The 27,064-nt window shown below is 37.7% G+C and overlaps 2 protein-coding genes across 4 annotated transcripts; one reads left to right on the top strand and one right to left on the bottom strand.

The window, feature by feature from the left end:
- Positions 1–700: 700 nt before the first annotated feature.
- Positions 701–17,603, bottom strand: uhrf1bp1 (UHRF1 binding protein 1). The gene is given in 20 exon segments (XM_044129081.1): positions 701–1,340; positions 1,982–2,073; positions 2,198–2,306; positions 2,416–2,672; positions 3,206–3,356; positions 3,827–3,966; positions 4,050–4,222; positions 5,045–6,237; positions 6,839–7,032; positions 7,883–8,024; positions 8,886–9,031; positions 9,301–9,465; positions 10,693–10,779; positions 10,948–11,128; positions 11,459–11,800; positions 12,535–12,724; positions 12,799–12,890; positions 13,092–13,130; positions 14,488–14,650; positions 17,365–17,603. Coding segments are annotated over 20 exon segments (4,017 nt in total). The 5' UTR covers positions 17,409–17,603; the 3' UTR covers positions 701–1,223.
- On the top strand, positions 16,112–26,920 carry LOC122838470 (protein ILRUN-like). Of its 3 annotated transcripts, none has more exons than XM_044129163.1 (7): positions 16,112–16,289; positions 16,637–16,706; positions 18,670–18,948; positions 20,313–20,467; positions 21,253–21,450; positions 23,364–23,689; positions 25,443–26,920. In XM_044129163.1, the coding sequence occupies exons 3-7, from the start codon at positions 18,686–18,688 to the stop codon at positions 25,473–25,475; spliced, it is 975 nt and encodes a 324-aa protein (XP_043985098.1). In that variant the 5' UTR covers positions 16,112–16,289; positions 16,637–16,706; positions 18,670–18,685; the 3' UTR covers positions 25,476–26,920. The 3 variants fall into 3 exon arrangements, with proteins under 3 accessions (XP_043985098.1, XP_043985082.1, XP_043985089.1); XM_044129147.1 differs by having other exon boundaries at positions 16,556–16,706; XM_044129154.1 differs by lacking the exon at positions 16,112–16,289 and having other exon boundaries at positions 16,435–16,706.
- The last annotated feature ends 144 nt before the right edge of the window (positions 26,921–27,064 follow it).

Here is a 27,064-nt window from a genome sequence, read left to right as displayed (position 1 = left end):
AAGATTTTCTGCAGGAAATAATATTGGCAACAAATCCAGATCAAAAGAGCAACTATTCCAGTTGTTTAATCTTTCACGCCATCAGTACCACTTTTTAAAATATTGTTCTAAAATAAGAGATAAAATAAAAAAAAACACTAAAAAATGAAAAATAAATATAGTCAAGTAAAATAACACAAAGACATCTAATTCCACCAACGTAGCACATGTTTCGTCAGTTGTTTCCTGGCAAGCTACGAAGTTATGTTAAGGAGAACAGATGATTAAACTCTGAAGTTTTCTCCAAATGTGAGGAAGGACAGACTGTAAGGCATGCTGTCTTCAGTAGATCTTCACCCTCAGAGGACATTAGTCATCACAGTATAAAAGAAATACTTTAAATAAAATACAATAACACTGGGGAATAATCCAACCTGCTCCGTGAGAAGAAAGCTTGATATGGGTGTGTACTCTACCCACCTGGTGATACACTGAGAAAAAGGTGGAAACTGAGATGCTTTAAGCTTTCCATGAAAGAAGTGGAAGCTTCCTTTATAAATAAAGTGCATTTTTTCATCTACCTTTCACAAAACTGTTTAAATTGACACTTCAAAATAAAATTAAACATGTTTTTTTTTTTGCTATTTTACACCAAACAAAAGTTAACGAGACAAATCCAGCACTAAAACTGTCAATAAAAAATGTGCTACATTTTTTTAAAATTGAATTAGCACTGCTAATTAAGCATGCAGTGTAAAAGAAGGGACTGATGGACTAGCAGCTGTCCGGCAGTGTCTGTGCAACAATTCCATAATGCACAATAATAAGTGGAAAAATTTAGAGCTTGATCATGTTGCATGCCTTGTTTTACACTAAAACCACACAATGACTTCCCACCACCCTGATTTGTTTGAGATAAAAACCAGAGTAAATTTATTAAGCGTATCTGGCTTGAATATCTAAACTGCCAGAAATAAAAAGGAACCATTGTGTACCTAAAAATGAACTCAACAGACCCTGGCTTTTTAGTAACAGCTGCAGGGGGTTTGTTTGTAATCTCCTGGACTGTGTGAGCCAGTTGGAGGTGATATGAAGCCACGGTTTGGATCCACCGCCCGTTTTCTTGGATTTATCTTTAGAGATGATTTAATTGAGCTCTGCTCTATTCTCAGCATCAAGCTTGAGAAAATAAAGTCGTCGTTCTTCAGCAGCCCCAGAGGTTAGAGGTCAGCGTCTAAAGAGGATTAGAGTGTAAAGGTGGGGTCGTACTTCCTTACTTCCTGGAGGAGGCGCTCTCTTTCAGTCAGGGCCTGTGTGAGGGCTGCCTGAGTGTCCCAGAGTTGGCTCTCCAGTGTTCGACTCTGCAAAAGCAACATTATTCTAGTTAAATAATAGCTGGTGTATTGACACAAAGCTGCACAGTGTGTGGATTTAAATGTAACAGGTGTGATAATGAAACCATTAATGACTTCCACATGAGCACACAAACTTTTTCGAATGTAAAAAAAGACAGAGTAGAAGTGGAAGAAATGTTTGAGTGTTTTTGAACATTTTTCCATTGTGTGGAAAAAATCTAAAAGATGCCCACATATTTTAATTTAATACAGAATTCCCTTTGAAGCACTGATTTTATTTTAATTTGCATCACTATAAAATATGATAAACCTGTGTTATAGGCTGTCTAACACCAGTTAAACAAAATGACAGATCAAACACTGGCCATGTGCTCAATGTTTTGGCAAATATTTCTGCAAGGGATGAGAAATCTATCTTTTAATAATCAACTCTTCAATAGGCTCTATAGGAAACAGCTTCTTCAACATAATTTCAGTCAATTTTACAGAGCATGTAAACATAATCCAAATCAGCTTGTAGGTAGCATCACCTAAATACAGAAATGTAAAGCTATTGCTATTTTATTAAGATAAAATCAATAAGATGTTTTTTTTCTCCAATTTTTCTCCAGTAAATCAATTAAGCTTTTTTGTTTTTTCCTCCTTACCTTACTTTGCTGTTGGACCAAGTCGGCGCCATTAAAAGTGTCAAACCCGGCAGCAGCAACACCTGCTAAGGGTTTAGTGTTTGCACCCTCAGCTGAAATTAGAAAAAGATTATGAGTTTTCTATTCATCTTTCTGTGAAGGTGTGACTGCAGATGCATATTGTGTTCTTTGTGCTTTTCAGATTATTATTTAATAAACCTCTGCTGTTTTCTCCACCTTTGATTCTCATAATTCCATCATCGCTTCGCTGGAGCAGCAGCTGATCTATAATGAATTTGGCAGGGACAGGTTGGGGAGCAGTGGGGTAGATTCTGGGACCATCATCCTAAAGAAAACATATCTTAAATCATTAACCTATATACTAACGCTGGATACAAAAATTGTGATGTTTCTTTTGAGGAATAAAAATTTGTAGATTAGGATCATTGACGTACCTTTAAAATTACAGTGACGTTGGACAAGTGTAATCTTATTGGCTGGCCATCTACACTGAACTCATCTTCAAGGAAAGGGCCGATGTTGGTAACTGTTGAGGCTAAAAACTCTGCCTGGCAATCCTGAAGTTTCACATCCAGAAAACCCAGTGACTCATCCAGAGCAGAGCGCTGAGCCGCAGACGGGCCAATTTCCGCCCGCAACAAGAGCGCTGGAGAGTTCCTGCAACCCTCCTTCTGAGACGGTTCACCTGCAGCTGCACAAAGATGAGGATAATTTATCTGTAGCCTATTTATACAAGAAAGCATGAGCAACATTCTAGTTTATTCAAGGTTAGCTGCATCCTCTTCACAATAACGCTGCATGAGATCGTGCACTTTTTTATTGACAAGAATAAAAATGCTAAAATAGAAGAAAATCCAAATATCTTATCAGTTATCTTTAACACTCATAGCATAATTTAAATCCAAATGTGGCCTGATATTAAACCTGTTGTGACACACATATCAATTTATCTTTGAAGACTCACAAACTATTCAAATTACTTATAGAATATTAGCAAAGAGAAAATCATAATAATAATAATAATAATAATAATAATAATAATAATAATAATAAAAAACGCATAATAAAAGAATAAAATTGATCTTTTCACTGGGTTTTTGTTTCCGAGTTCAAAAATAAAGGCATTAGGAGGCAACGTAAAAGAAAATTTCAATGAAAGTCTTTAACATTTAAATGACAAATTTTATGCATCATTTTGAGGAAAGCCATGGTAATTCAGGTTACCTTGTACGAGACCAGCCAGGATGTCTGATTGTCGGACGTTTCCCAGCTGCACTGGGGTTAAATTCTGCGCTTGGACAGCAACTATTTGGTCTTCTCCATGTACCTCCATGGTACACGCTGTCCCACTCAGGATCAGAAGCAACACTGAGGACTGTAATTCACCTCATTAGAAGTCACATTATGCTCTTACACATTTAGATTTGATTATTCTTTTTCATAGTTTTGAAGTACAGTGTCTGCAAAAACTTCACATAACAACTCAGCCTGAGCATCGATGTCATAAATGTTGTAATTTTGCAAAAAGGATTTATTTGAATTCTTCGTTTTTCCAGTATGCAAAGATAATACCACAACTTCAGCAGTTCTTACAAACTGTCAGATCTTACAAGTCAGATTTCCTTTTGAGGATTTTTCACAGTCAGAATTATGTAGAAAAGATCAAATGTACTATATTGCCAAAAGCTTCCAATCAAGCTTGTGGAAGGCCTTAATATCACCAGTTCATATGTGAGTGAAGGAAGACAGAGTATACACACACACAGCTCAAGTGGCAAGTTATATATTAGCCACGAGTTCTTTTTGGAACAATCAATATGTTTCTAAGTGGTGACAGTAACTCACCAAATCCTGAGAGACGTCATCAGTGCTTTGAGAGAGAGAACTGCTGAGATCAGCTGATGATCCCCCCTCTGTCCCCGGGGCGGGGCTTCCACGGCTGCCTGCAGGTGTATTGTTCAGGCGCAAAGACTCCACACCTGATTCTGGAAACATAACGCAATCGTAATCTAGACGTCCTGTGTATCACTCAGGTAAAATGATCAGGAAACTTGGCAGTATTAGTTACCCGAGTCCATGAGAACAACAAAATTGTCACTGAAATCACTATCGATAGACAGGTTTTCATCAGGGAGGCTGCCGTCCAAGATGGCACTATCAAAGGACTGCTGGGAGTGCGAATGCTTCAAGGATTGGTGATGCAGATTAGGGGATGACTCTTCTGAACGCGGATTCAGCTCCCTGAGAAAACACGCATGATAAATTAAACTGAGATCAAAAATTTCCATGCCAATGCCAAATATCTTTTGAAGAACAATTGTGTTTACAGAGACATCATAATCCATTTTATTTGTACTTTCAGTGATTTCCATTTTATTTACCGTTTTGTTTGTCGTATATTTAAAATAAGTTCCCGTTACAGTGTTAAGTATTGTTTACAATGTTTATTGGTCTTTGAGAGGGTGAACTTGCATTATTATGCCATTACCAATATTTTACTTGAAATATTGTTTTCAAAACAACAATATTAATGTTTATTGCAATAATTACTGGGACAATTTATCACCCCCTGTAAAATTTGTTATCGTGTCAGGTGGAGGTGAACAATGACAACACAGAGCTAGAGCTACAATTGAATTATTCAGATAAAATGTATTCATGTAAAAGGATAGGCCACTCAATCTGCAGACCAAAATCCAACTGAGAATCCAAAAATGCAGATTCACAGAAGCTCTCCATCAAATCTGACTGAACTTAAGATATTTTAAAAGAGGAATGAGCCAACATTTCCCTCCACATACAGATAAACACAAACCCTTGCGCAGCTGGCAAGTCTGAAGACAAAATGTACAACATACGTCCAAGCATTTAATTTGTGACAAAAATTTGTTGAAAACCTTGAACATTCCTTCGGGTTCATATTCATTGCAAAATTTCTAACAAAAACATTTAAAGTAAAATACATTAAAGTTAGCGGTTATGACTATCCATGTGAAATATTCAAGGGATATAAATACTCAAGGAAGACGCTGTGGGTTTCAATAACATAAACTGAGGACTCACCTGGGCTGAGCACTGAACAGTTTACTCATTCCAGAGCCTCGGCTCAGCATGCTGAAGGCATCTTTCGTTATGGAGAAAGCCCCTTTGGTTAGATCCAATGAGGCACTGATGGCGTCTTTGGTGGCATCCTTGGTGACGCTGATTGCACTCGTCAGCTCCCCCTCCAGGCTGAAGGTGGACGATTCGCGAGAAATCACTGGGGAGGGTCCGAGTGAGAGAGGAGGGGAGAGACCGGGCGTCTCCTCCTCCGCTGCCAATCCGTTCTCCTTTGCCTCCTCCTGCTCCTCCTCTACGGCCTCGTAAGCCTGCTCCACCATGCCATCTTGGTCCTCCTGATCCACGTTGACGGAGGAGATGCCGTTTTCCAAACCACTGTCCTCCAGGATGCTGTTGTCAGAGTGATGAGTCGGGGAAATGTCCGAGTCTGTCATGCTGGGGCTGTCTGTTTCCGGAGTCTGGGGAAGCTCTTCCTCTGGGGCAGCGGTGGCGGGGGGCAACAGCAGACCCACTTCCACTGCGTCCACCAGAAGAGCAAGACAAACTGTAGGTGGTTTGGATTTCCGGCCAGGAGTTTGTTTATCACCTTGCAGATCCCGGCTCAACTCTGCCCCCAGTCGAACCATGGCATCCTTCATCCTCAGCAGGGCAACGTACTGGTAGTGATTGAGCCACACCTTTAGTGGGGTGATGGTGTGTGCCAGGAAGTGGACAGAAGCAAAGGAGACGTCATCCTGCTGAGGACTGGAGAGGGAAGACCACGAATAACTCTTAAAGGCAGACGGCTGGCACATCCATACCGACGTGGCGAACGGCTCAACAAATGGTTGAGTTTTCCCTTTGGGGAATCGCCGAGCTCCGTCAAAACCAAGCACAACGCGGGACAAACTGAGAGACCAGATGTCCTGGGATCGCGGCTGCTTCCTGTCCAGAGGCTGCGGCTCGGTTTCTTGAGCGTGCCGAAGGAAAGTGGCAGGAACGGGGTGGAAGGCACTCGGTTCTCTGGGGTAAGGACAAGGTGGAGTCGACTGGAAGAAAGGGCAGCTGGTAAATTTTTCACAAACGCTGCTGAGGTCAGCGGTGGAGCCATGAGGGCAGTAGCGAGTGTTGCTGAAAACCATTTGGGGGACAATAACAGAGAGTGACTGTGGGCGTTCGGGATGGTCCAGTATTGAGGAATCCAGAGGTATAATCAGCTATGAAAAGACAAAAAACATTCACAACTTTAAATAATTATAGACTGAAATAAGTCAAGTGAGAGAGAAAGCAAAACCCTATAGAAAGCAGAAAAATAAAGGGATTGTTCACTTTTTTTTCACAGTAAAATTCAAGCATTTTTAAGGTAAGTTTTCAAACTTCTCCATCACCACACTTTGGAGAAAAGACAATACAAATGAACTAAAGAAGACAGTTTCAATTCACCATTTTATGATATTATTTTTTAATGTTATTAGAATTATACTAAATTCTGCATCCTACAGCAGGGAAAAGAAAACTGAAATATAACAGAAAGCTATGTTTTGAAAAATGTTCCTGCAAAGTTTTCTGGCATTTAGGAAATAGAAATAATTTTGGCAATTCTAATTAACCTAAAGCAAGAACAGTTTGGTCTGATTTAACTCCAGACAGTGACAAAAAAAATGTGCATGTGTTTTTTTTTAAATATGTGGTTTCAACTGTAAATAACATTTCCAAAGCAAACATTAGATTGAACTTTATTACAAAACTACGCCGTTTGAATATCAAGCACATTCAAAGAGAGCGTCTGTACAAATCCTGAAAATGTTAAGTGTCTACCTTAAGGTTAGCTGCGTCCATACGGATGTCTACATGCTCGTCAGCCTTTTTACTGTCTTGCAAATGGTAGAAAGCTTTGACCTGGTCCAGGGTCTGCAGAAGACCCCTGGAGAACAGATTGATCCACAGCAAGCTGGCTGCGTCCACACACAGCTGCAGGCTGTTCAACTGGACATACAGATTTGAAGTGGGGACTGGGAAGAAAAACGAAAATTAGGAAACATTCTGGTAAGAGACAACAAAGTAAGAACATACTGGCTGCCAAAGGTTTACACATCTCTATTAAAACGGCAGGTTTTTATGACTTTTCCCACCTCCAATACGATTTAAAAGAAAAACATACCTAGTGACAAAAACAAAACATTCTTTAAAAATAGCTGCAATAACCTACAATTTCACTCACCGTGACTAAAACCCATCAGATGAAAACAAAACCAGATCATGATGCTCTGACCACCATGTTTCACCACAACCATGGAGTTGCTAAATTTTTAAATCGTGGCAAAAATTTCATTTAGTTTCACCAGACCAGGACACATTCTCCTGAGGTTTTGAAATAAAACCACGAATGGATGTTTTGTTTTTTCCCCAAATTTACTTCTTAATCAGTGGATACACATATCAAAGCCGATTGTTATCACATGTACATTACAACCTGTACTTGCCAAAAACTGAAACTTCTTCAGTGTTTGTAGATCAGTCTTCAAAAACACAAAAACAGGTTTTCATCTTCTCTTTTTATCAGTTTTTGAGGATATGTAATTTAATAATAATATAACTGTATTGAAGTCTACTGAGGCCTAAAATTAGACTAAGCTTTTTAATGAGCTTCAGAAACCTTATAATGATAGGGTCAGAACTTACCTAATGATTAAAATAAACTATTGAGATTAAAAAATCAAAAGATTTATCAAAATGCAAATCAAATAACAAAAGAGCACAAGTAATTTTTCACCAAATTTTACTGAAATCAGTTAAACAATAATTTTAATCAGTAAATGCAATAAAATATCAATGTAAAGTGGAAAGGGGCCATGCAGGTACCTGGTAAATTGGAGTTGTCAGGGAAGTAATACTCTGTGAACTGCAGATGAACTGCTGGGACGTTATCTGGCAGATGCAGAGCTTTCCGGTTGCAGGATATTAAAGAATGAGTCTTCTTGTTGTGACGGCCCCTTGTAGACACCTAAGTGAACGACAGTTAAGTTGTTAACTGACATATTGTTAAACCTGGAATTTATTTGCTCATAGATCAGAGAGCAGAAATGAGAAATCATTCAATTGGTGAATAAAATTAGAAAAGAGTGAAAATCAAAGAGTTCCTTTTAGAAACTAAAAAAAAAAAGGTGGAAACCAGGCGTTCCCCCTGGGTATCTCTTGCTTTTATCAGCTGGGGAACCAAAACCTTCTTGCAACTAAAATTATCTTTGACATTCTCATTCGTGATGAAGTCACGGCTGAAAATGCAGAAGCGGGCAGACTGCCTCATTTATCGTGGTCTTCAGGGGTTTTGTCAGTTACAGGTGCCACAAAAACAAAAAGAGGGTATTTTTCAGAGTCACTTTCTAGTGATGCAGTTAATAATACAGGAAATGAAAACAATTGCCATGCTGTCCTTTAAGCTCCCCTGAGTGTTTTCACTGATTTTCCATTGCATTGCAAAGTTCACCGGTAAGACAGTGTGATGCTGCTGTATAAGGAGTTTTGCTCTCTGTGTGCACTGTCAGTTAAAAAGCCTTGAAAGCTGCTGATTGAGCTTTATATTCTGCAAGTGATGAGCACACCGCTGGTAGGAAACAGACAGGAAAGGCAACGATTAGTACAATTTTTTTTGCCCATGGAAAAAAATAAAGTACATTTCTAACTGGCTAACATTTAAAAAAAATGTTGAAGCACAAATGTTACTCTAGTGTGGATTCAATCATTTTATGAAGCTGGTATGAACATCAGTGTGTGTCCAACTGTTTTACTCCAACTTCAGAGGTTTCTGACTCCATTAAATGTCTGCATGCAATGCACATGGAGTCAGTTTGAGATAAAAACTTGCCTGGTGAATGTCCACATCATCCATCCTGATCACCACGCAGCTAGATCGCAACCTTTTCAGGATTGAATTTAAAGAAGCGGTTATTGAGTTCCTGCTGGCTGCCTGCTCTTTGTCAGACGGGTTTGTCTTGGGGCTAGTCTGTCCATCTAAAGTTTGTAGATGAGAAGGAGAGACGTATTTAGGGATATGGATGTGTTGAAATGAGCTTAAAAGCTGTTATAATACCAACTTTAGTTGAAATGAGGAAGTTAAATCCGATTATTTGATGAAATGATGTGAAATAGTCAAAACCTACCAAAAATAGGTCCTGAAAGACACATTTCCTGAAAGAACTTTTGCCACTCGTCCATTCCTCTTTTTTTGCATTTATTACATATAAAAAGAAAATATATTTGGAATCATTTTGAAGTTTTACCCTTGGCAGTCTTTGCAGGAGAATCTTTGGCCGGCCCCTCAGAGTACGGCCCTGGAAAACCACAGGCCTCGGCTCTCCTCTGGTATTCCTGCAGCAGTTTTCCCGCCCACTGAGCCTGCGCCTCCATGGCTCCGCCGTAGCGTTCCCAATGTCGGCACCCGTCAGCTGAGCAAAAAAATCAACAGCCAGGAGCAGATGTGATTCAGCCATCATTCAAAACTCAAACAGACAGTTGTGCCTGCTTGGACACAAATATCCTACGGAGCTTAGACAAATATCAAGGGTTACGAGGGGGTAAAGGATGGATGGATTTGGTGACTGTCTCCAGCAGCCACTCGGTGGAGGAGCGCTACACCCTGAACAGGTCGCCAGGCCTCCCTAAGCTTTAGCGTTAATGTTTCCAGTTCATAATGTCTTACAGCGGTCAGAGAGAAGGCCTCTGATTTGACTTAAGAATTATTTTTGTAGAAAGACTCATCTTGAAGTCAGTTAGTGCAAGGTGTTCCAGATGTTTTTTTAATTTGTACAGACAAGTCAAGCATGATCATTCTTTTTCTACTTATAATCTTAAATATAAACATTTATGACTGAGGAGATCAGAGTTTAGGGTAGAGCTGTGTTTTGGAAGTTTCCCTAACACTGTTTAAGTTGTTTCACATGTTTTCATGGGACAAAGAAACTTTCTTTTTGTAGAATGGTAGGCTTCAGACGGTCTTGAAACTCTCCACAGATCAAACATTATGGAATAGGTTTTAGACTGGAAATTGTGCAAACTGCTGATATCAACAGTCATGACACTTGCTGCTGACATGCAGCAAGTGACTTTCACTTTTGAAACAAAAAGGATGTAAAGTTTATCTTTAATTTTCTTTAAATGTTTTTGTCATGTTACAACCAACAACACTAAGTTTGCATGCCATAGATTTTCTTGGTGAACGTTTCAAAAGATACAAATACTTTATACGTACTTGTTTTCAAACTTCTTTACCTGACATTAGTTTGTAATTTTGTGAATACTGGAAATATGTAATGCATATCCCTTTGTTACTTTTGGGAATGTACAATTGCCACAATGTGGTTTTTTTTGTCCATCTAAAACATTTAAAAATGAAAGAGCAAATGCTTTCTGCTTTGACTGTAGCAATTAGAACTTTGTTTAACTCAACCTAATAAGATTGGAGGGCAGCTCTACTGTTTATTACATCAAATATTCCACTGAGGATTATAACATTGGGCACACTTTCCGACGCCATTAGTCTGCATGAACAGTGAAGCTCCCAGCAGCCAGTCTTGTGTAACCAGTATTGTGGTTACACAGAGTGCATCACAGAGCCTCAGGGGGGAAGCAGCAGTTAAAACACAGTCAAGAAAAGAATCAGTCATTCCTCTCACCAGGTCTGTGAATGGGATAGTAGTCAAAGCCCAGCTTCCGAAAGGTAAGCTGCATTGCACCCTGCAGGCCCGGCGGGGGAGGCTCATCTGTGTAGCGTCACATAAGAGTTGTTTAAAATAAGCTTGACATATATTACCCACCAAATAATTAACAAAGTGTAATATCTTTAGTAATGACATTAAACACATTTTCTATGCTTTTTCCAGAGAAATAAAGCGACATAAATAGGATATGCAAATGTACTGCCATCTAACCTTCATCCACTGAAGAACTGTCATTGCATATGTGTAAGTCCAAGCGTGATATGAAGGTGTGGTAGGATGACTCCTTGACATCATACAGATCAAAGTACTGACTGATGGTGTTGGGGGTGCTGGTGGAGGAAGGCGGGGGTTCAGTCCAGAGGCTGTGGATCACAGGCGAGGGAGGAGCCGTCTAAAAACAACACAAAAAAAATTCAGGATTTGTCAGAATAAATCAAATTGTGCAAATAAATAAATATCATTCCTGGAGAACATGCATCTTTAATACATCTTGACTTCATTTTGATCTACAATGACATATTCTGTTAATAATATGTCATCAGATTTTGAGGAATTGAATAAGGAGTCAGAATTGAGCAAGACCTAGGTTTAAATGACTCAAAAAATATTTGTCAAGAGTCTGAGAGGTTTCTTACAGTAGGTATTTTCTGTCATACTGACCAAATTGTAAAAACACACACAAAAAAACATAAAATAAAAAAAAATAAAAAAATAGGTAAACCTGTAAGGATTCAGCAGTCATGCTCTTCCTCTGCTGGGCTGACTTCTCCATGGCCTCACTCAGAGATTTGGCGTAATGAATGATGGCTTTGAGCTGAGAGTCTGTCAGTACCCACAACAGGTCATCCAGAATAAAAAGCAGCTTGGACGCCAGCACGTTACAGTCCTTTATCTAGAAATAATTATGAAGTCAAAGACTTATGACAAAGGAATGGGTATTTATCTCAAATCCTTCCACATGTGACAAGCAAGTGCATGTGCATTAAAAATCCAGCCTTACTCTGCATGAGGCGCCTGTCACTCTCAATGGCATCTGCCAGTTAATTTCTTTAAATGTTAACACCTGAAAAAAATAATTCAATCCGATTTCACGTTATGGTCAGGACAGCAACAGATCACAAAATGGGAAATATATGACTCACTGCCCAAGGTGGTACAGCTTAGAGGATGTTATAAACACATCTGTCACTTGCCAAACAAGTTTTCTATTGCTTGTTTGCAGCTGCGTTGTACACAATATAAACACTCTCAGTAATCCTTATTACGGTCCTTCATTAGCTTTCAGTCTAGTGCTAAGTTAAATTTTCTTTGTTGCAGTTGATCATATCTAATTCGAAGTCTAAAATATGTGAACTAGTCAACAGATTGTTCTATCAAACAGGGATTCTTTAGAACATCATTTCAGACAAAGAGTAAGTAATTATAGATTTTTTGAAACAGTTTGTAATTTGTGAAAACATGCAAACAATGAAAGGGATTCTTTGTTTTCTCAGTTATTGCTAAACTCTTCATCAATCTAATAACAAAAACAAAAATTACAGATTAATATATTTTAAGTATTCAAACATCACAGTTTTTTTGTTCATCAAAATGGGCCTATAAGAACCCCACAGTAGGAAAGAAGGGACACATACAGTGATCTACAAGGGTTCATTGTTCATCCAGCAGCTAACAAAATCATGTGACCTGATTAAATGATTTACTGCAGATTTAATAAGAACATGTGGCTTCAGTGACAGAAATTTATTTGGCTGTGGAGAGGACAGAAAGACGAAGGAATGCAGCATACTAATCTACCTCTCCTCTCCTGGGGTCTGTGATGCGGGTGTAGCGAAGGTCACTGCGCTGCCACTTGGGGTTGAGGCTGTTGCCCTGCAGCTGCCACAGCTCAAAGGAGGCGTGGAAGGCACGAGCCTGAACCTTGATGGTAATGGAGTTGATCCGGACAGACATGCCCTCTACCACTTTCTCCGCAAAGCCATACTCGCTGAAAATACATACATGACAGGTAAAATAGTTCTCAATTTGAGACACTTCAGATCAGGATTTTAGATGGCTTACCTCTGTCCTGCTGTTATGGCAATAGGAGAGGGGCCGTTAGGTGGACGGGGCTCCTCACATGTCCTCATCTCAACCTCAACTTTGTCCAAGAACTACACAAAACATTGAGACAGCATAGAATTTGTGCTAGTCCAGAAGTAATCTAACATTTTTAATGATGTCACAATAATAAAATTTGCAGCAGTAAAGGGCAGAAAAAAATGCTACAGTCATGACAGAGTTAAGTTATATTTTAACATAAGAAAAGAAAAAGGAAGCTTCACTCCAAATAAGGATTTCATCGTTATCCTTACCAGGCAGATGGGGCTTGTTTTCAATTTTGTCCATTGTATCTGAAAAGACAATAGTGTGTCACTAAGGAAGACGTCACACAGTGATGTGCACAACTGGACACAAAGGCTTAGTGAGCAGAGAGGTACAGAACAGTCCAAATTTACCACAGAAAATCTGAAGCGTAAAACATTTTTACTCTCCTATCCTGCTCTGATCTGAGTAACTAATACTTCACTTAGTATGATGGACTAAGTGAAGTAGATGAATGATAGAAAATTTACTTTGACTGGTTCAGACGGATTATCAATAGGTCATATATAGAATTTTTATTTTTTCTAAACTGTTCATTAAATGAATCAAACCTTTACACCATTTCTGTCTATAAACCCAACAAACAGTATAACCTCACTTTGTTTTGAGTTTAACTTTTATAAACTTTTAGGGTAATGCATAGAAGGAGAAATGTAATTTTTTTTCAATTTCTTTTGAATTTGAAACTATGAACATTATCAAGAATTCAGCAGAACATGCATTAGAAATCAAAAGATTAAACATGCAATAAAAGTCTCATAAAAGTGAATCTCTAAGTAGAACACAAAAAATGCAATTTTAAATAATTCAGTTGAAATTATAAGCCTGCACTGAACTCATAATATTTATGCACCACCTTTACCTAAAGGTGCATTTTGAAAAGGGTTTATTATAGATTTAACAATAATAATTTCCCCCACAACCAGATAATTAAAATTATTTTAAATAATACTAAGGAACACATGTATCTTGTAAGAGTATTCCACAGCTACATTCTAAAGCATAATGTCAGCAGCAGAGAAAATAATAACCAAAACTGGAGTTGTCCATTTCAAATTTTTGCTTTTTTAAATACAGTAAAGAAATCTGGCATCAGTAAACAACTCTTAAACTAAAACCAAAATTCTACAGAGATAATTGTTTGTGTCCAACATTAAAAATAAATCTTTGCTCAACTTTAGGAGTAAAGAATCTTGACATGCAGGATTACTGAAATGGTTTTTGAAACATAAAGCAGTCGGCCTGTCAGCTATGCAAACACCAGCCACTGTATCTCAGGATCTCAGTAGCCTCTAGCCTTTAGTGTGCCTGTGAATCACAACTGGCCTGTCCATTATCAGCAACCAGTCCAAATCTCAGGGGCCAGAACATCCAAAGCAGAGCCGCTAGTAGTTTTTATCTTTATGAATCTGCCACTACTCATTTTATCAAGTACATAGAGTCCAAAAAAAGGATCTGCATTATAAGTGAAAAGAATTGTTGTTTTTGCTTTGAAACTGAACTGTGGCACAGTAACAAAGTGATGGACTTTTTTTTAAAAAAGGAATCTGACCACCATGTTGCATAAGCTTCACAACCAGGCTGGATGAGCCAATAAGGACGTACCCTAATGGCGGCCTTATTGCAGTAGACCCGTGTGACGGCCAACCAGGTTGGCAGGTCCAGCATGTTCTGAAGAACCTCTTCATCTAGCTCCAGGTTGGACAAGTGCCCCTCCCCCTTCAGTGTGCTCAGGTTGATCTTGTCTGGGGACAGGTTCTTGGTGAACCTGGATGAAAGCAAAAACATGTAAGACAACATTTTGGCCTATATAGGCAGGATATTGCCAAACTATTCAGCAAGAGAACAATGTGAAAATTCCGTATCAGATGCAAAATCAGAAAAGTCGGCAAACATTTTGGTCACTATGTTCGCAAAGCTGATAGACCTCAAGGACTTGGAGGTCTTATTGCAGCAAAATGTGGTTTGTGGTAAACGCTGACTTACTGTGGAAGAGTAGGTCTCCACAAAACACTTTTCGGATTTTATTTTTGTATTTTGTGTCAGTCTATCACAGGGGTCTCCAACTCCAGTTCTCAGTTTTTATATGTGTACCTGGTCAAACACTGCTGGTTCAAATAGCTGAAATACCTCCTCAAAGAGTTATCAATTTGTCATACAAGGGACATTCCCAAAACATGCAGATTACCTGCGTTTGAGGACTGACTGACTTTGGACACAACTGGTCTGTCACATAAAAACCAACGACAATACATTTAAGTTTTAGAGTAAAACAAACAAATGTAGAATACTTCAAGGCATTGTAAAATATATGACTAAACCAAGCTATCTCAAATAGCTGCAAAATTCCAAAAATAAAGAAAACAGACAGGAAATACAGGAAAGTTATGATTTCAACTTTAAATTCTGAATATTTAAATGGCAAGACTCGTGTTTTGGCATTTTTCTTGACTGAAACATAGCTCTTGATACAGACTTCAAAGCAAGATCATTTTAGCTTGCTTAAATTGTACTTTTGTGTGTAACAGTAAAAAAAACAGCTATTATTAATTGCATACAAACTTTGTTTAGTTTTGCATAGAACATTCCAAGGGATGTTGATTTGTCACAAGCTTTAAATGATGACATGAACTGACATAACAATGTAGTTTTTTTTTTTTTACATCGTAAGCACTTGGATTAGCACTTTGGTAGTAAGCTATTTTAACTCAGATTAGATCAAAGGTCATAATGAAGCTATTATTTATTGACTAAGTAATGCCTTCTGCTAGACGAGATTACGAAGGATTAATGGCTGGAAACGTTCAGGAAGTCAAAAGGGAGAAGGGAGTCTTTGTATATACTTGACCAAAAAAGAGCAATGATTGAATTAAACAAAGATCAATACAGCTCATAAAAAAAGAAAAAAACAGAACTAGGTAAACTCTGTTTGACAATATAAATATATTTGTTTTTCTTCCTTCTGCTATATATGTTCTTTATCTTTCACAGAATAACCTGCTTAAATTGAACACTGACTGAAACAAAAAGCTGGAGCAGAATAACGGTTAAATACAAAAGCCTCTGTCCTCCCTCTTTTGTGGCCTTTTACCAATGAAAGAACCACGACAAATTGATTATTTACCACCGGCTGGTAAGATATGCAAAAACTAGAGCTAAAAGGGGAACACTATCACACCACGGTAACACTTTTTTTCCTCCTGAAAGTCAGGTGGAGAAAAAAATCTGCTCCTTAACGCAAAAACTCAGAGGAGATTAATTTTAAAACCCTTGTTCATGAGCTAAACTATCCTGCCTGATTTGGTTGTTCCCTTCTTTACTCACATCTGATTTTAATTGGCAGGTGATTAGCAGGCTTCAGCAGGGTTTAAGGACAAGCTGTTGGACTTCTCATTCTTATGAACCTGGTATGTTTGGGTCTGATACATGTTTCATATTTCTAAATGCCATTTTTCACTTAATCTTGAGAGTTATCATTCTTTTTAGAAATAAACCATGTATTTATGGCACATATTTTTACAATAAGGCATAAAATATCCCACAAAAAAAAACAACATGATGGAAAAATTAGACTCCTAGATTGTAAAGTAGAAAATAATTCGAGCCATTTGTACACTGTACATAATGCAGAGTTCAATACTCCCTACTGAATACTCATGCCACTACACAACAGGTAACTAATATGGGGCGCAACTGATATCTTTGATTTCCTGACCACTGTGCTGCTCCCAATACAAAAACACCCTGGATGAAGAGCCATACCAACTCTGAAACCGGTTGTGCCTGCATGTGACAGCATCAACACATCAACAACGTGCAGTAGGGTGAGTAATGGAGGACCATGGTTGGGGAAACATTGCATTGGAGTACAAACTAAAGAAAATGATGATGGCTAATACTTCTCATCAAATTTAATCTTATTTGGACCAGGAATCACAAAATAAAAGCTGATGCAAGTCAGTGCTCTGACACATGTTTCTATGGCATTAATTTGAACTAATTTTAGCAAACCACCTATCTAGTAACTATCTTTAGAGTTGCATGAATAATTTTCTGAAGCAGATTATTGCTAGGAAATTACTCCCCAGTGTAACTGGCATGTACTACATATAGGTAGTACATGCTTATGAGTTTTATCATCTCATAAGCAAATGAGATGATAAAACCAAATGTTTTAGATATTTTTAGGTTAAGAAATTAAAGGTCGATACATGAAACATGGCAACATAAAGCTGACGAGAATAAATAGATATGTGTGGGAAAGTGCTGCTCTCCAGCAGGTTGAGGCGTCTGCTGCGTGACTCCGTTAAGTCGTCCCACTGTTTTTTTTTTAATGCTGCTGTTTATTAAATGGCTATTGTGAGCTAAAAAGTAACCAGGCTAGCTAGTTACGTTCGGTGTATTATAAGCACAACGGCAATGACGATTTAATCATTCATCACCCAGATGGGCTAACTGGCTAACAGAAAACCAAACACTTACCTTGACAAATGTTTCAGAATCTGCTTTTTAATAATCCCCGCCATTTCTGCTGCTAGTGTCTATGACGAACAACGTCTGTGGCTTTTCTAACTGAACAGGTATACATTAGCTGTCAGTTACTTCCATAATGTACATGGCGATAACTGTGCATCTTGTTAGCGGCTGTTACCTCTTCGCTAAACACTGGACTGTAGCTAAACCCCAGTCTCACGCGCACGCGAGTCCACGTACACGTAGCTCAAGTAATGAAAAAAACAAAAAAAACATCTTAACAATTACGACACAATGCTGCCACCTCCCGGTTGCTCATTGTAGATGCATTTACCATTCATAAAATGAAACTTGCTTGTACACAAGTTTTGCTGTTTAAATATTATTTTCTGTCTGCTGAGTCTGTTGTGTCATTTTGACGTTAAATAAATACACAGTGAACACCATAGTTTCTTTTCTAACGTGTATATTACCTATTGTCAGCCTCATTTTCATTACTATTATATTGAAAAATATAGATGGGAAAAGTGTTTGTTTTGCCTAAAATTTGTTATTGTTATTTGCTTGTATTTTTCATTTTAATATTTTCAGTACCAGAGTTTTATATCTTTATATTGTTGTCCATCTTACCACATGATTTTGAAATATTAAATTAAGCATCATGTACAGTTACAGTTCTCAGCCGTGTTTAACCAGCACTGCTAATCTTATTTTAATACAATGTTTGCCAACATGTCAACCAAATATGTTAGTATTTCATCTAAAAGTTAAATCACTTACATTTTTCAAGTCAAAATACAATTGACATGTGTTATATATTTTAAACTTGTACTTCTGTTACTTATAATGCTGGTGGCTTCTCATAATTTCAGTGTTTGCTAAATCAGAATGCTAAACAGATCAACTAATAAAGAATTGTCATTTAATAATTTTAATTAAAAAACAAATGTTGCACACAATGAACTGTTTTATGCGTTCTCTTACAGACTATTAAATACACCTAACTTTGTCAGTTTCCTGGATGAACCAGTTCGTTATATTCCACATAATACTGAGTGAAAATATCACAACTTACAAGTAAAAAAATATTGATATAAATTTTAACATGAGTAAAAAAAAACCCCTCAAAATTTAAATCAGCTAACTGTGACTTATATAAATATTGTACTCATTATTTAATAATTCATACACTTAAAACTATGATTTTATTAAAAGGAGTAATAGTTGTTACATGTCATTTGTACAGTGAAAATAGTCAACAATTTGAAGCAGCGCTCTTTTTCTTTTTTTTCCCCTGTATTGGCTCACTCGCAGGGTTCAGTCATGTGACATGCGCACTCGGCCCTGGTTTGGAGTTTGTTATGACAAGTCGAGGCCTCGGTGTAAATTAGTATCACAGCCCCCTGTCTCTGCCCCGGGCTTATCCGTCATGGAGGGCATGGACCTGGACCTGGACCTGGACCAGGAGCTCATGCAGAAATTCAGCTGCATGGGAACAACAGACAAAGACATTTTAATATCGGAATTTCAGAGGCTCCTGGGGTTTCAGCTGAATCCCGCCGGATGCGCCTTCTTCTTGGACATGACCAACTGGTGAGCTCGGGGATTCGTTTACGGCCTGCTATGCGCTGGGTGTCGGAGAAAAGATACAGATATGTAGCTAGCTTTCTGCACTGCGTCTCTCTTCACACAAAGGTTATTAATCTAAAAAAAGAAAACTGAAAATAAAAGTAATGAAACTTGCTTACTTTAGTTGACAAGGAACATTATGGTTTGGACCTATTACCAGGGACAGTTAACGACGTCGTAGTAACGTAACTAGCTGAGTCAGTGTGTGACTTTTGATTGCCTGTCAGGGACACAGATGGTGGCAGTATTTGCATATCTGTTAAAAATACTGACTGCGTTACATTATTCTGCTGTGTAATGAGAATATAATCCAAAACCTCTTTGCTTTTAATTGGATATTCAAAAGATCATAACATCAGGGCATATCTATTGCAAATGCCACCCGAGTAATCGCCTCATTTATTACATAATCTACAAGCGCTCACTCGCTGCTTAGATTGCCTTCAACGCCAGATACTCTGGGTAAAATTTAAACTCCTTCAATATGATTGAGATCTTAATAACGATTTTTTTTTCATTGAGGATATCATGGGAATTCTTTTACTTTGCTGTTTGAATGACTTTGACTTCCGGTGGCTTGTTTTCACTCTTTAACAGTGAGCTACGCAGTGCAATGGTAGGAAAACGAAAATAAATTTGCTTAAAAGTGTGACTGACTGTTCTGAAATTCCCCTTAAAACACACACCTGCCTAAATATAGCGTTATGTGAACAAAATAAGTAAGCTTCATTAAAGCTACACACTTATTTCAAGTATCTTGCAAAAGTCTTCATAACCTTACAACATTTTTAGATTTTGTCACGACCAATAAATTTTAAGTTCAAGTTTTGTGTTCTGACAGGAGGACAACCTTAAACACAGAGCCAGAACTAGTTTGGAACGTTTTCATTTCATATATTTTCATGGTAAAGATTTAGACCATTTGGAAATTTGTGGAAGGTGTTAGTTGATTTTAGGAAACTACAATTAGCCTTTTTCAGCAGCAATTGCTTTTTTTTGCCCTTCAAGCTTTAATTTTTATAATTGTTTTCTTTATATTTACCTCATTAAGTCCCCAGAGTGACTTAAGCATTTCCTGCTAGACATCAGATGAAAGATAGGGTACATCCTAGAGAGGCTGCTAGACACTTCTAACTCATTTTACAATAAAATAAAAAAAATTAAAAATCAATGTAAAAAGGTTTAGTTAGTTAACTTAGTTCACTCTTATTTAACTTAAATGTTCTCCTTACGTTTCAGCTGCTGCTGAAATATAACAGACATATATGTTTTGTTGTGCAGGAATCTGTTTTGATTTCTGTTGCCATTCTTCTCTTTCTTTATTCCAGGAATTTGCAGGCTGCCATAGGAGCTTACTATGACTTTGAAAGCCCAAACTTCAGTGCACCTTGCATGTCCTTTGTGAAGGATGTGACGATTGGTGAGGGTGAATCCGTTCCACCTGACACACCATTCACAAAAACCTGGAGGATACAGAATACTGGTAAGCCAGCTGGACCATTCATAAAAGTTCTTTTTTACAGGGTTCCCATGCTATCTTGAAAAGTCTGGAAATCATGAAAAATAATGGTAAAATGTTTTATTTTCAAACTTTATTCTTTTTTTAAATCTAAGAGATAAAAATCTTATGATTCTATTTTCAGATTTTTTTTACAAAGACAAATCTCACAGAAAATTTTTCATTTTGTTCAATTTATTGGTAATAGTGTATATATGGTAATCTCAAGCACTTTACTAGGCAAATTAGTTCTATGCATATCCAGGAATATATGATTAAAGCAATCTCACACAGCCCAATTATGCAGGGAGATTTGAACTTGATTACATTCACTCCTTTTCTAATGGTTATTGTGCAGCAGAGTCAAATTTATTTTATAGGGCCAGCTGGTAAAAGTTTTTTAATTAAAGGAACAGAAGCTCAGCCAAATGCATCAAGTGACTACTGTCTTTGCAGCAATCCCTCTTCTGAGCAAGCACATGGTGACTGTAGAAAGGAACAGCTCCCTTTTCACAAGATAAAAGCCTCCACCAGAACCAGCCTCTGCATATGTGGCAGTGTTCAAACACCATTATACCAAGAAAAGGAGCATTGTGCTAAATTGGAGGCCAGATGTTTCATTGTTTTGTTCTTTTTTTGGTACCTACAAATAGCAAACCCCAATTAGGTAAATGTTTTGTGCTCAAATGTCTTTAATGTTATGGAAACTGTCGGAAAAAATCCAGTCACCTGAAAGGGTAAAGCTTCTTGTTTGTGTCCGTGCCTTCCAGGTCCAGAGTCCTGGCCTCCTGGAGTTTCTCTGAAGTATGTGGGAGGTGATCAGTTTGGCCATGTGAACATGGTGATGGTGCGCTCTCTAGATCCCCAGGAAATGACTGATGTCAGTGTGCAGATGCACAGCCCCGTTTCTCCTGGCATGTACCAGGGTCAGTGGAGAATGTGCACAGCTACAGGACTTTACTACGGAGGTAAGGAGAGCACACTTACACTTCAGCAATCGCTTGCCAACTGCTGTGGTAGCTAATGAATTATTCTGAAAAACCCACGACATTCCAATAGGGAAAGTCTACAAAAAGGCAATTAAACAGAGTATAAAACAGCATTATTACAGAAGGAGGGGATTGCTTTGTCTTAATAAAAGGAAGTTATTAAAGCCTTTGTTCAGATCTAGCAACACACTGATTAAATCCCAAGTTAACAGCTTTGGCGCTTTCCCTCTTGGCAGTAAAATCTATCTGGAGTAATCCGATCTCAGTGGCCTGCTCGTCATGAAAATTTAACACAAAGCCATGTCACACAGTCAGCCAAATAACAAAACAAGATGTCAGCAGCTTTACTGGAATTTCTGTGGAGTTACAAATAAATTTAGTTGCTGGAACAATATTGTTACCTTTGCATTAACAAATTTAATATTTAATGAAAGACTTTATTTATATTATAGGGAAAGTAGAAACGCACATTCATGTGATTATTATATTTGTTGGAACAAAGTAAGGGAGCACTTCATGTTTTGGGATTTTATAGAGCTGTAAAGTTAAACCACTTAACTTCACCCCATTAAAGCACTCAGTTTCATACACAATGGTACTGTGAACATAAGCACAGTAAGTGGTGCTCATGGAAAGTTCAGACTCTTGTTATGTGACTGAGATTGTGTGTTTTTTTTAAATCCGGTTACCACAGCAAATGTAATAAGCTCCAAAATCAATCAAAACAAACCTTACAGCTTGGAGCGAAACGGCTTGTAATTCGATCCCTTTTAGCTTATTTATAGAAAGAGAGTTTGTCTTTTGAGGCATGGTAGACTTAAATTTCGCAGGTGTTTTATTTCGACTTAGAAAAGCTTTTACTAACCAGGTTGATGCAACAGTACACACTGGCAGTCAAAGTTTCATATTGACAAACCAATAAAATACATAAAATTTGACTGCCAGTGTTATTTTGAAATACTGATATTTCCCTCACTTTTAGGAGTTGAAAAGTTGAACTTAGTCATTCATTGAACTGTTCCAAACTGAAGATTCCCATTCTGGCTTAACTATAAACAACCATCCACAGTCCTCCTCTGTTTGATAATTACCATGTAAATCCTACAATGCATTGCCAGTCTACTCCTTTGTGTAATGATTGAGCACTTAGTGGTCGACATTAAGATCTGCCAGGAATCTGGGCAAATTTGGAAACAAAGCACATCAATAATTGACACAGCTGCTTTTTTTCAGGCATTGCTCTGACAATGAATGGACGTAAAGCTCCAGTATGTAACTTCATAAACAATTTTTGTGTTTATGAATATTTGTTCAAACTGAAATGCACCGCTCTCGGTCAGAAAAACAACCAATCAGAACCAGGAGAAAGGTCTATTATGCTTGTGTATATGCTGCTCAATGTACTAATGGCAGGGAAACAACTCACCATCACAGGAAAACTGTTTATCTTATTTTTAATTCAATGAACTAGATTATTGAGGATGTCAAAGCATGTTCAATACCTACCTACGAACAAGTTTTCTTACTTGCGTGAAGTGAAAAAACATTTTTTTGTTTATAACCATGTAGTATAGTTTAGGCTACATGATTTGAAGTTAGTTTGAATTTCTTCTACATAAAATTAGGAGTGATATCAATGCTGTCCATTAATATCTCATCTGCTACTTCAATAAGATATTTTCAAATCAAACACAACATGGTTGTTTCACATATTTTGAAAGTAAATTATAACCTTTAGCTCTAATACCTTTTACTGAACAGCGTCCCAACAGGAGGAAACAAAAGCAGAGCTTCTGAATAACTATTATGATCAAGCTGTGATATAATATTTTTTAAAAAGTGTTGGATTTTTTTTTTTTTTATGTAGTAAGCGTGTTCCTTTGTCTCGCCAGATGTCATTTGGGTGATTCTGAGCGTAGAAGTCGGAGGCCTCCTCGGAGTCACGCAGCAACTTTCCTCTTTCCAAGCCGAGTTCAACACCCAGCCTCACCGCAGCCTGGAAGGAGACTATAACCCGTTTGCCTCGCCACAGAAGAGCAAGTGCCCCAACAGTAACAACAACCACGTCCACAGTGACAGCAGCAGTAGTGTCACAGAGGAACATTTGCAGGGAAGCCCACACCCGCTGCAGCAAGGCCAGAATGGACTTTCACACGGCTCTGTGGATATAGTAGCAAACCGTCTACAAAGCAGTCTATCAGTAGTTCCGTGTAACCAGGTGAGATATTTTGGAGAGAAGAAAGATTTTTCTTACAAGTAAATCAGGAGAAAATAGGCTTTAAAATTGAATCATGTTGCTATTTGAAGCTGTTTGCAGACTGGTGAGTTTCAAAAAACATTTATCTACGGCTCCATTATAGTTGAAAAAGCTTTAAAATAAATGAATCTTTTATTGAAGAACACACACACAAAAAAAAATCCAACCTTTAATTTAAGTGTATTTCAAGAAATGCACCAGTGGAAGAATAGTTTGTACCTATTCTTCCTCTCTCAACACATTATACAACCCCCTTTAGCCAGTAGGGCTGCGCTCAGTCCTGTCCTGTAACATTTCACAAGGCTGCAGGATACACACTCGGGGATCTTTGACCAACTCTCTTTACACAATCTCTCCAGACCAGAGCTGTCCAAACCGTTTGTCTCGTGGGCCAAAATCAGCTCAAATGTACTCACAGGCTTAAAAAACTAAAACCACAAAAATTGTTGGATTTTTTTTTTATGTACTCAACAATAATCTAATTTAAAATTTTAATATCACCAAAAAAATTTGATTTATTATTTTTTAAGAACAGGATTAAAGATCCAAAACCTCACATGCCTTTTGTTTGTTTTCCTTATTAAATGAAAGGCATCCAGGTGGCTTTTTATTTTGGGCCAGATTAAAGAGAACAAGAAAATATTTGTATGTTCTTAACAATAAAAACAAGCTGTAGGTTATTTGTAAACGAGTTTAGCATCTCAGTCACTATATAAACTGTGAGCACAACTGTGAGGACAATGAAAACCTATGTGACTGGCCAAATGAATTACTGGAATGAATTAATTTCACTTGAAATATATTATCCTTCCAAGTATTGCATCTAAACAGTTTGTGATTTACCACACAGTAATCTTTCAGTCTTAACTGTATCTTGTGCAGCTGTAGCATTTAGGTAGCACCTAATGGTTGTTTTGGAGACTTGGTGAACCACAGATGTCAATCTTTGCATCAGTTTTCCAGCACAGAGCTTCTGCATATTTGTTTTTGTTTTTTGACTTTCTTTACCACCATGCCTGCTCTGCATGGTGACCACTTCCTTTGTAAAAGCAGCCCAAGTTCTGTTCTATTGTCAGAAGGTGGTTTTACAAATCATTGACAGCAAGGGATAGCAATAATTTTGCCACTGAGAATGAAATAGTTTTTTTTTTTCCTCACAAAATCAAAAACCAAATTTAAAGGTTGGATGCTCAGGAGGCTTTCAGTGTGAGATTATGCTACAGCAGCAGAGAAGGATTTACATCTTAAAGGCTTTTTGCACATCTTTGTGAGAGGTGCCAATAAATCTCCTAAATCTGAATATTTTAATAAAGGAATCGATGCGGCAGCTATGGAATAAAAATGGAATTATGTATTTGCAGCTTTCTGCTGCACCCATCTCCACTGCTCACTTCTTAAACTCCCTTCGTATTTATGTTTTGGCTTTATGGTGTGTGAGTTAAGAATATGAGTTGCGTTTCATGTGTTCTACATTTAGCTTGTGCATCAGATTATCTCTTTTTTCATTCATAGTTTATTGACATAGAATTTAGCTAATAGAAATCCAAGAATGTAAAGATCCCTATGAATATTTTGCCTAATACCCGTATTAATCCTGTTTGCCATGCATAATTAATTGCAGAGTATTCTTATCTGGTATCTGTGTGTGTTTCTTTTCTAACTCTGGTTTTGCACCTCTGATTAATTATTTTTTAATTATTCCCCTCTCTTACAGATACAAGAGCCCTCTCCTTTTGGGCACTCTTAATCATGGGACTTATCACTGTATGGCAGCACTAAGTTGTACCTCTGGAATTTCTCACACCAATAAACCAGGAGGCTTTACTGTGGAGTGTGGAGGTCAAAACACTTTATGCAAAGTCCAATTACACTTAAAAACAAACAAAAAAAACCGCCGGAAGCCGACGCTCCTGATGTGCAGCTGAACCAACATCCCACTGTATGCACGTGTGAATGCTAAGTTAAAAAATATGAGTGCTATGAGACTTGACTGATAAGCTTTTTTTTTTTTATCTTTTACTTTTACAATTTCTTTCTTTCTTTTTTTTCTTCCTTAGTTGATAAGGATGCATATGGGCAGAGCTGGAAGTAGTGGTTGTTTGAGAGATTTTTTTTTGTGTGGGTGTGTGTGTGTGTGTGTGTGAAGATGTGTGTGCATTGTGCAACCTGAAAAGAGACTTCAGAGTTAAAGCCATTAATTTTTGCCAACTGATTCTACAGTTTCTGCTTCTCTTAGTTTGTTTTCTTGAATTTTGGACCCTCTGGCCTATATAGCACTAAGGTCGATTGTAAAGGCTACCCTGAAATGCAGGTTTAGGGTTTTAGATGTACATGACTCTTAGAATATTGACATTTTTTCTACCCTGTCACACTGCATGCAGTGTAAACAGCTGAACACATTTTTTGTGTTTAGTCAGGTTGGTGGCCATTACTACTTAGACAAATCTAGATTTGGCAAAATTGAGTTGAATCAAGTTCACTCGCATATCCACGGAATCAATACTGTTAGCAACTTGCATCAAATACAATATTATTCTATAAATTTATTGTTGCTTTATCCAGTCATTGTGTGAGTTGGTATTAGGTTTAGTTTAAGTCTTGAAAACTTTCATTTCATTTTCTCCAGAAGGAGCCAACCTGCATCATCCACCAAGCTTTAAATTGGTCCTGAAGTCACAAAAGCAGGCACAAAAAGGGAGCATTTTTGCTGTTAACAACTCATCTCTGAAGTTGACGTTTTTTTCTTTAGAGTTTTCAGACTAAGTTACTTTTGAGTATATCTAATTATGCCTCACAAATCAGCGTTTTCATTTACAAACACAACATTGTAACTCAATTAGTGCACATCATGCTGCAAGACTCAAAACTCAAGCCATATTGACATCAATAAATACTTTCTATTGACATTACGCCACATCATACAAAATCAAAGAGTTTGGTTCAGCCTGTATTAGACATAACATTTAGGTTGAATGTATTTGTGAATGTAGATAAAAATTACAACTTTGACAATGTTTTCTATTACCCAAAGACTCTGGATTATGTTTGAACTAAACTGACAGTTTGACTTTGTGTACTTTCTTTCCCTGTCTTTTGTCTGACAAAATGTTTTGAAAGTTATGTATTAACATGTACTGAAGTAATTAGAGATGCACCAATAAATTAGCCACAGATTGTAATTGGCCAATTTTCTGTTGATTGGCTCTGACTGGTCTTTGGCCAATCAAACTCTCAAAAATCAGATAGTTTATGAAAAGCACCAAAACCAAAACACCTATCATATTTTGTGCCTTTTGTTTCCATGGTGAGGGAAGTCCAGTTTCCAGTAGGAAATTT

Source organism: Gambusia affinis, linkage group LG01 (genome assembly GCF_019740435.1).
Source record: "Gambusia affinis linkage group LG01, SWU_Gaff_1.0, whole genome shotgun sequence".
In the NCBI taxonomy this organism is placed as follows: domain Eukaryota; kingdom Metazoa; phylum Chordata; class Actinopteri; order Cyprinodontiformes; family Poeciliidae; genus Gambusia; species Gambusia affinis.
This window is presented reverse-complemented; position numbering and strand designations above follow the sequence as displayed.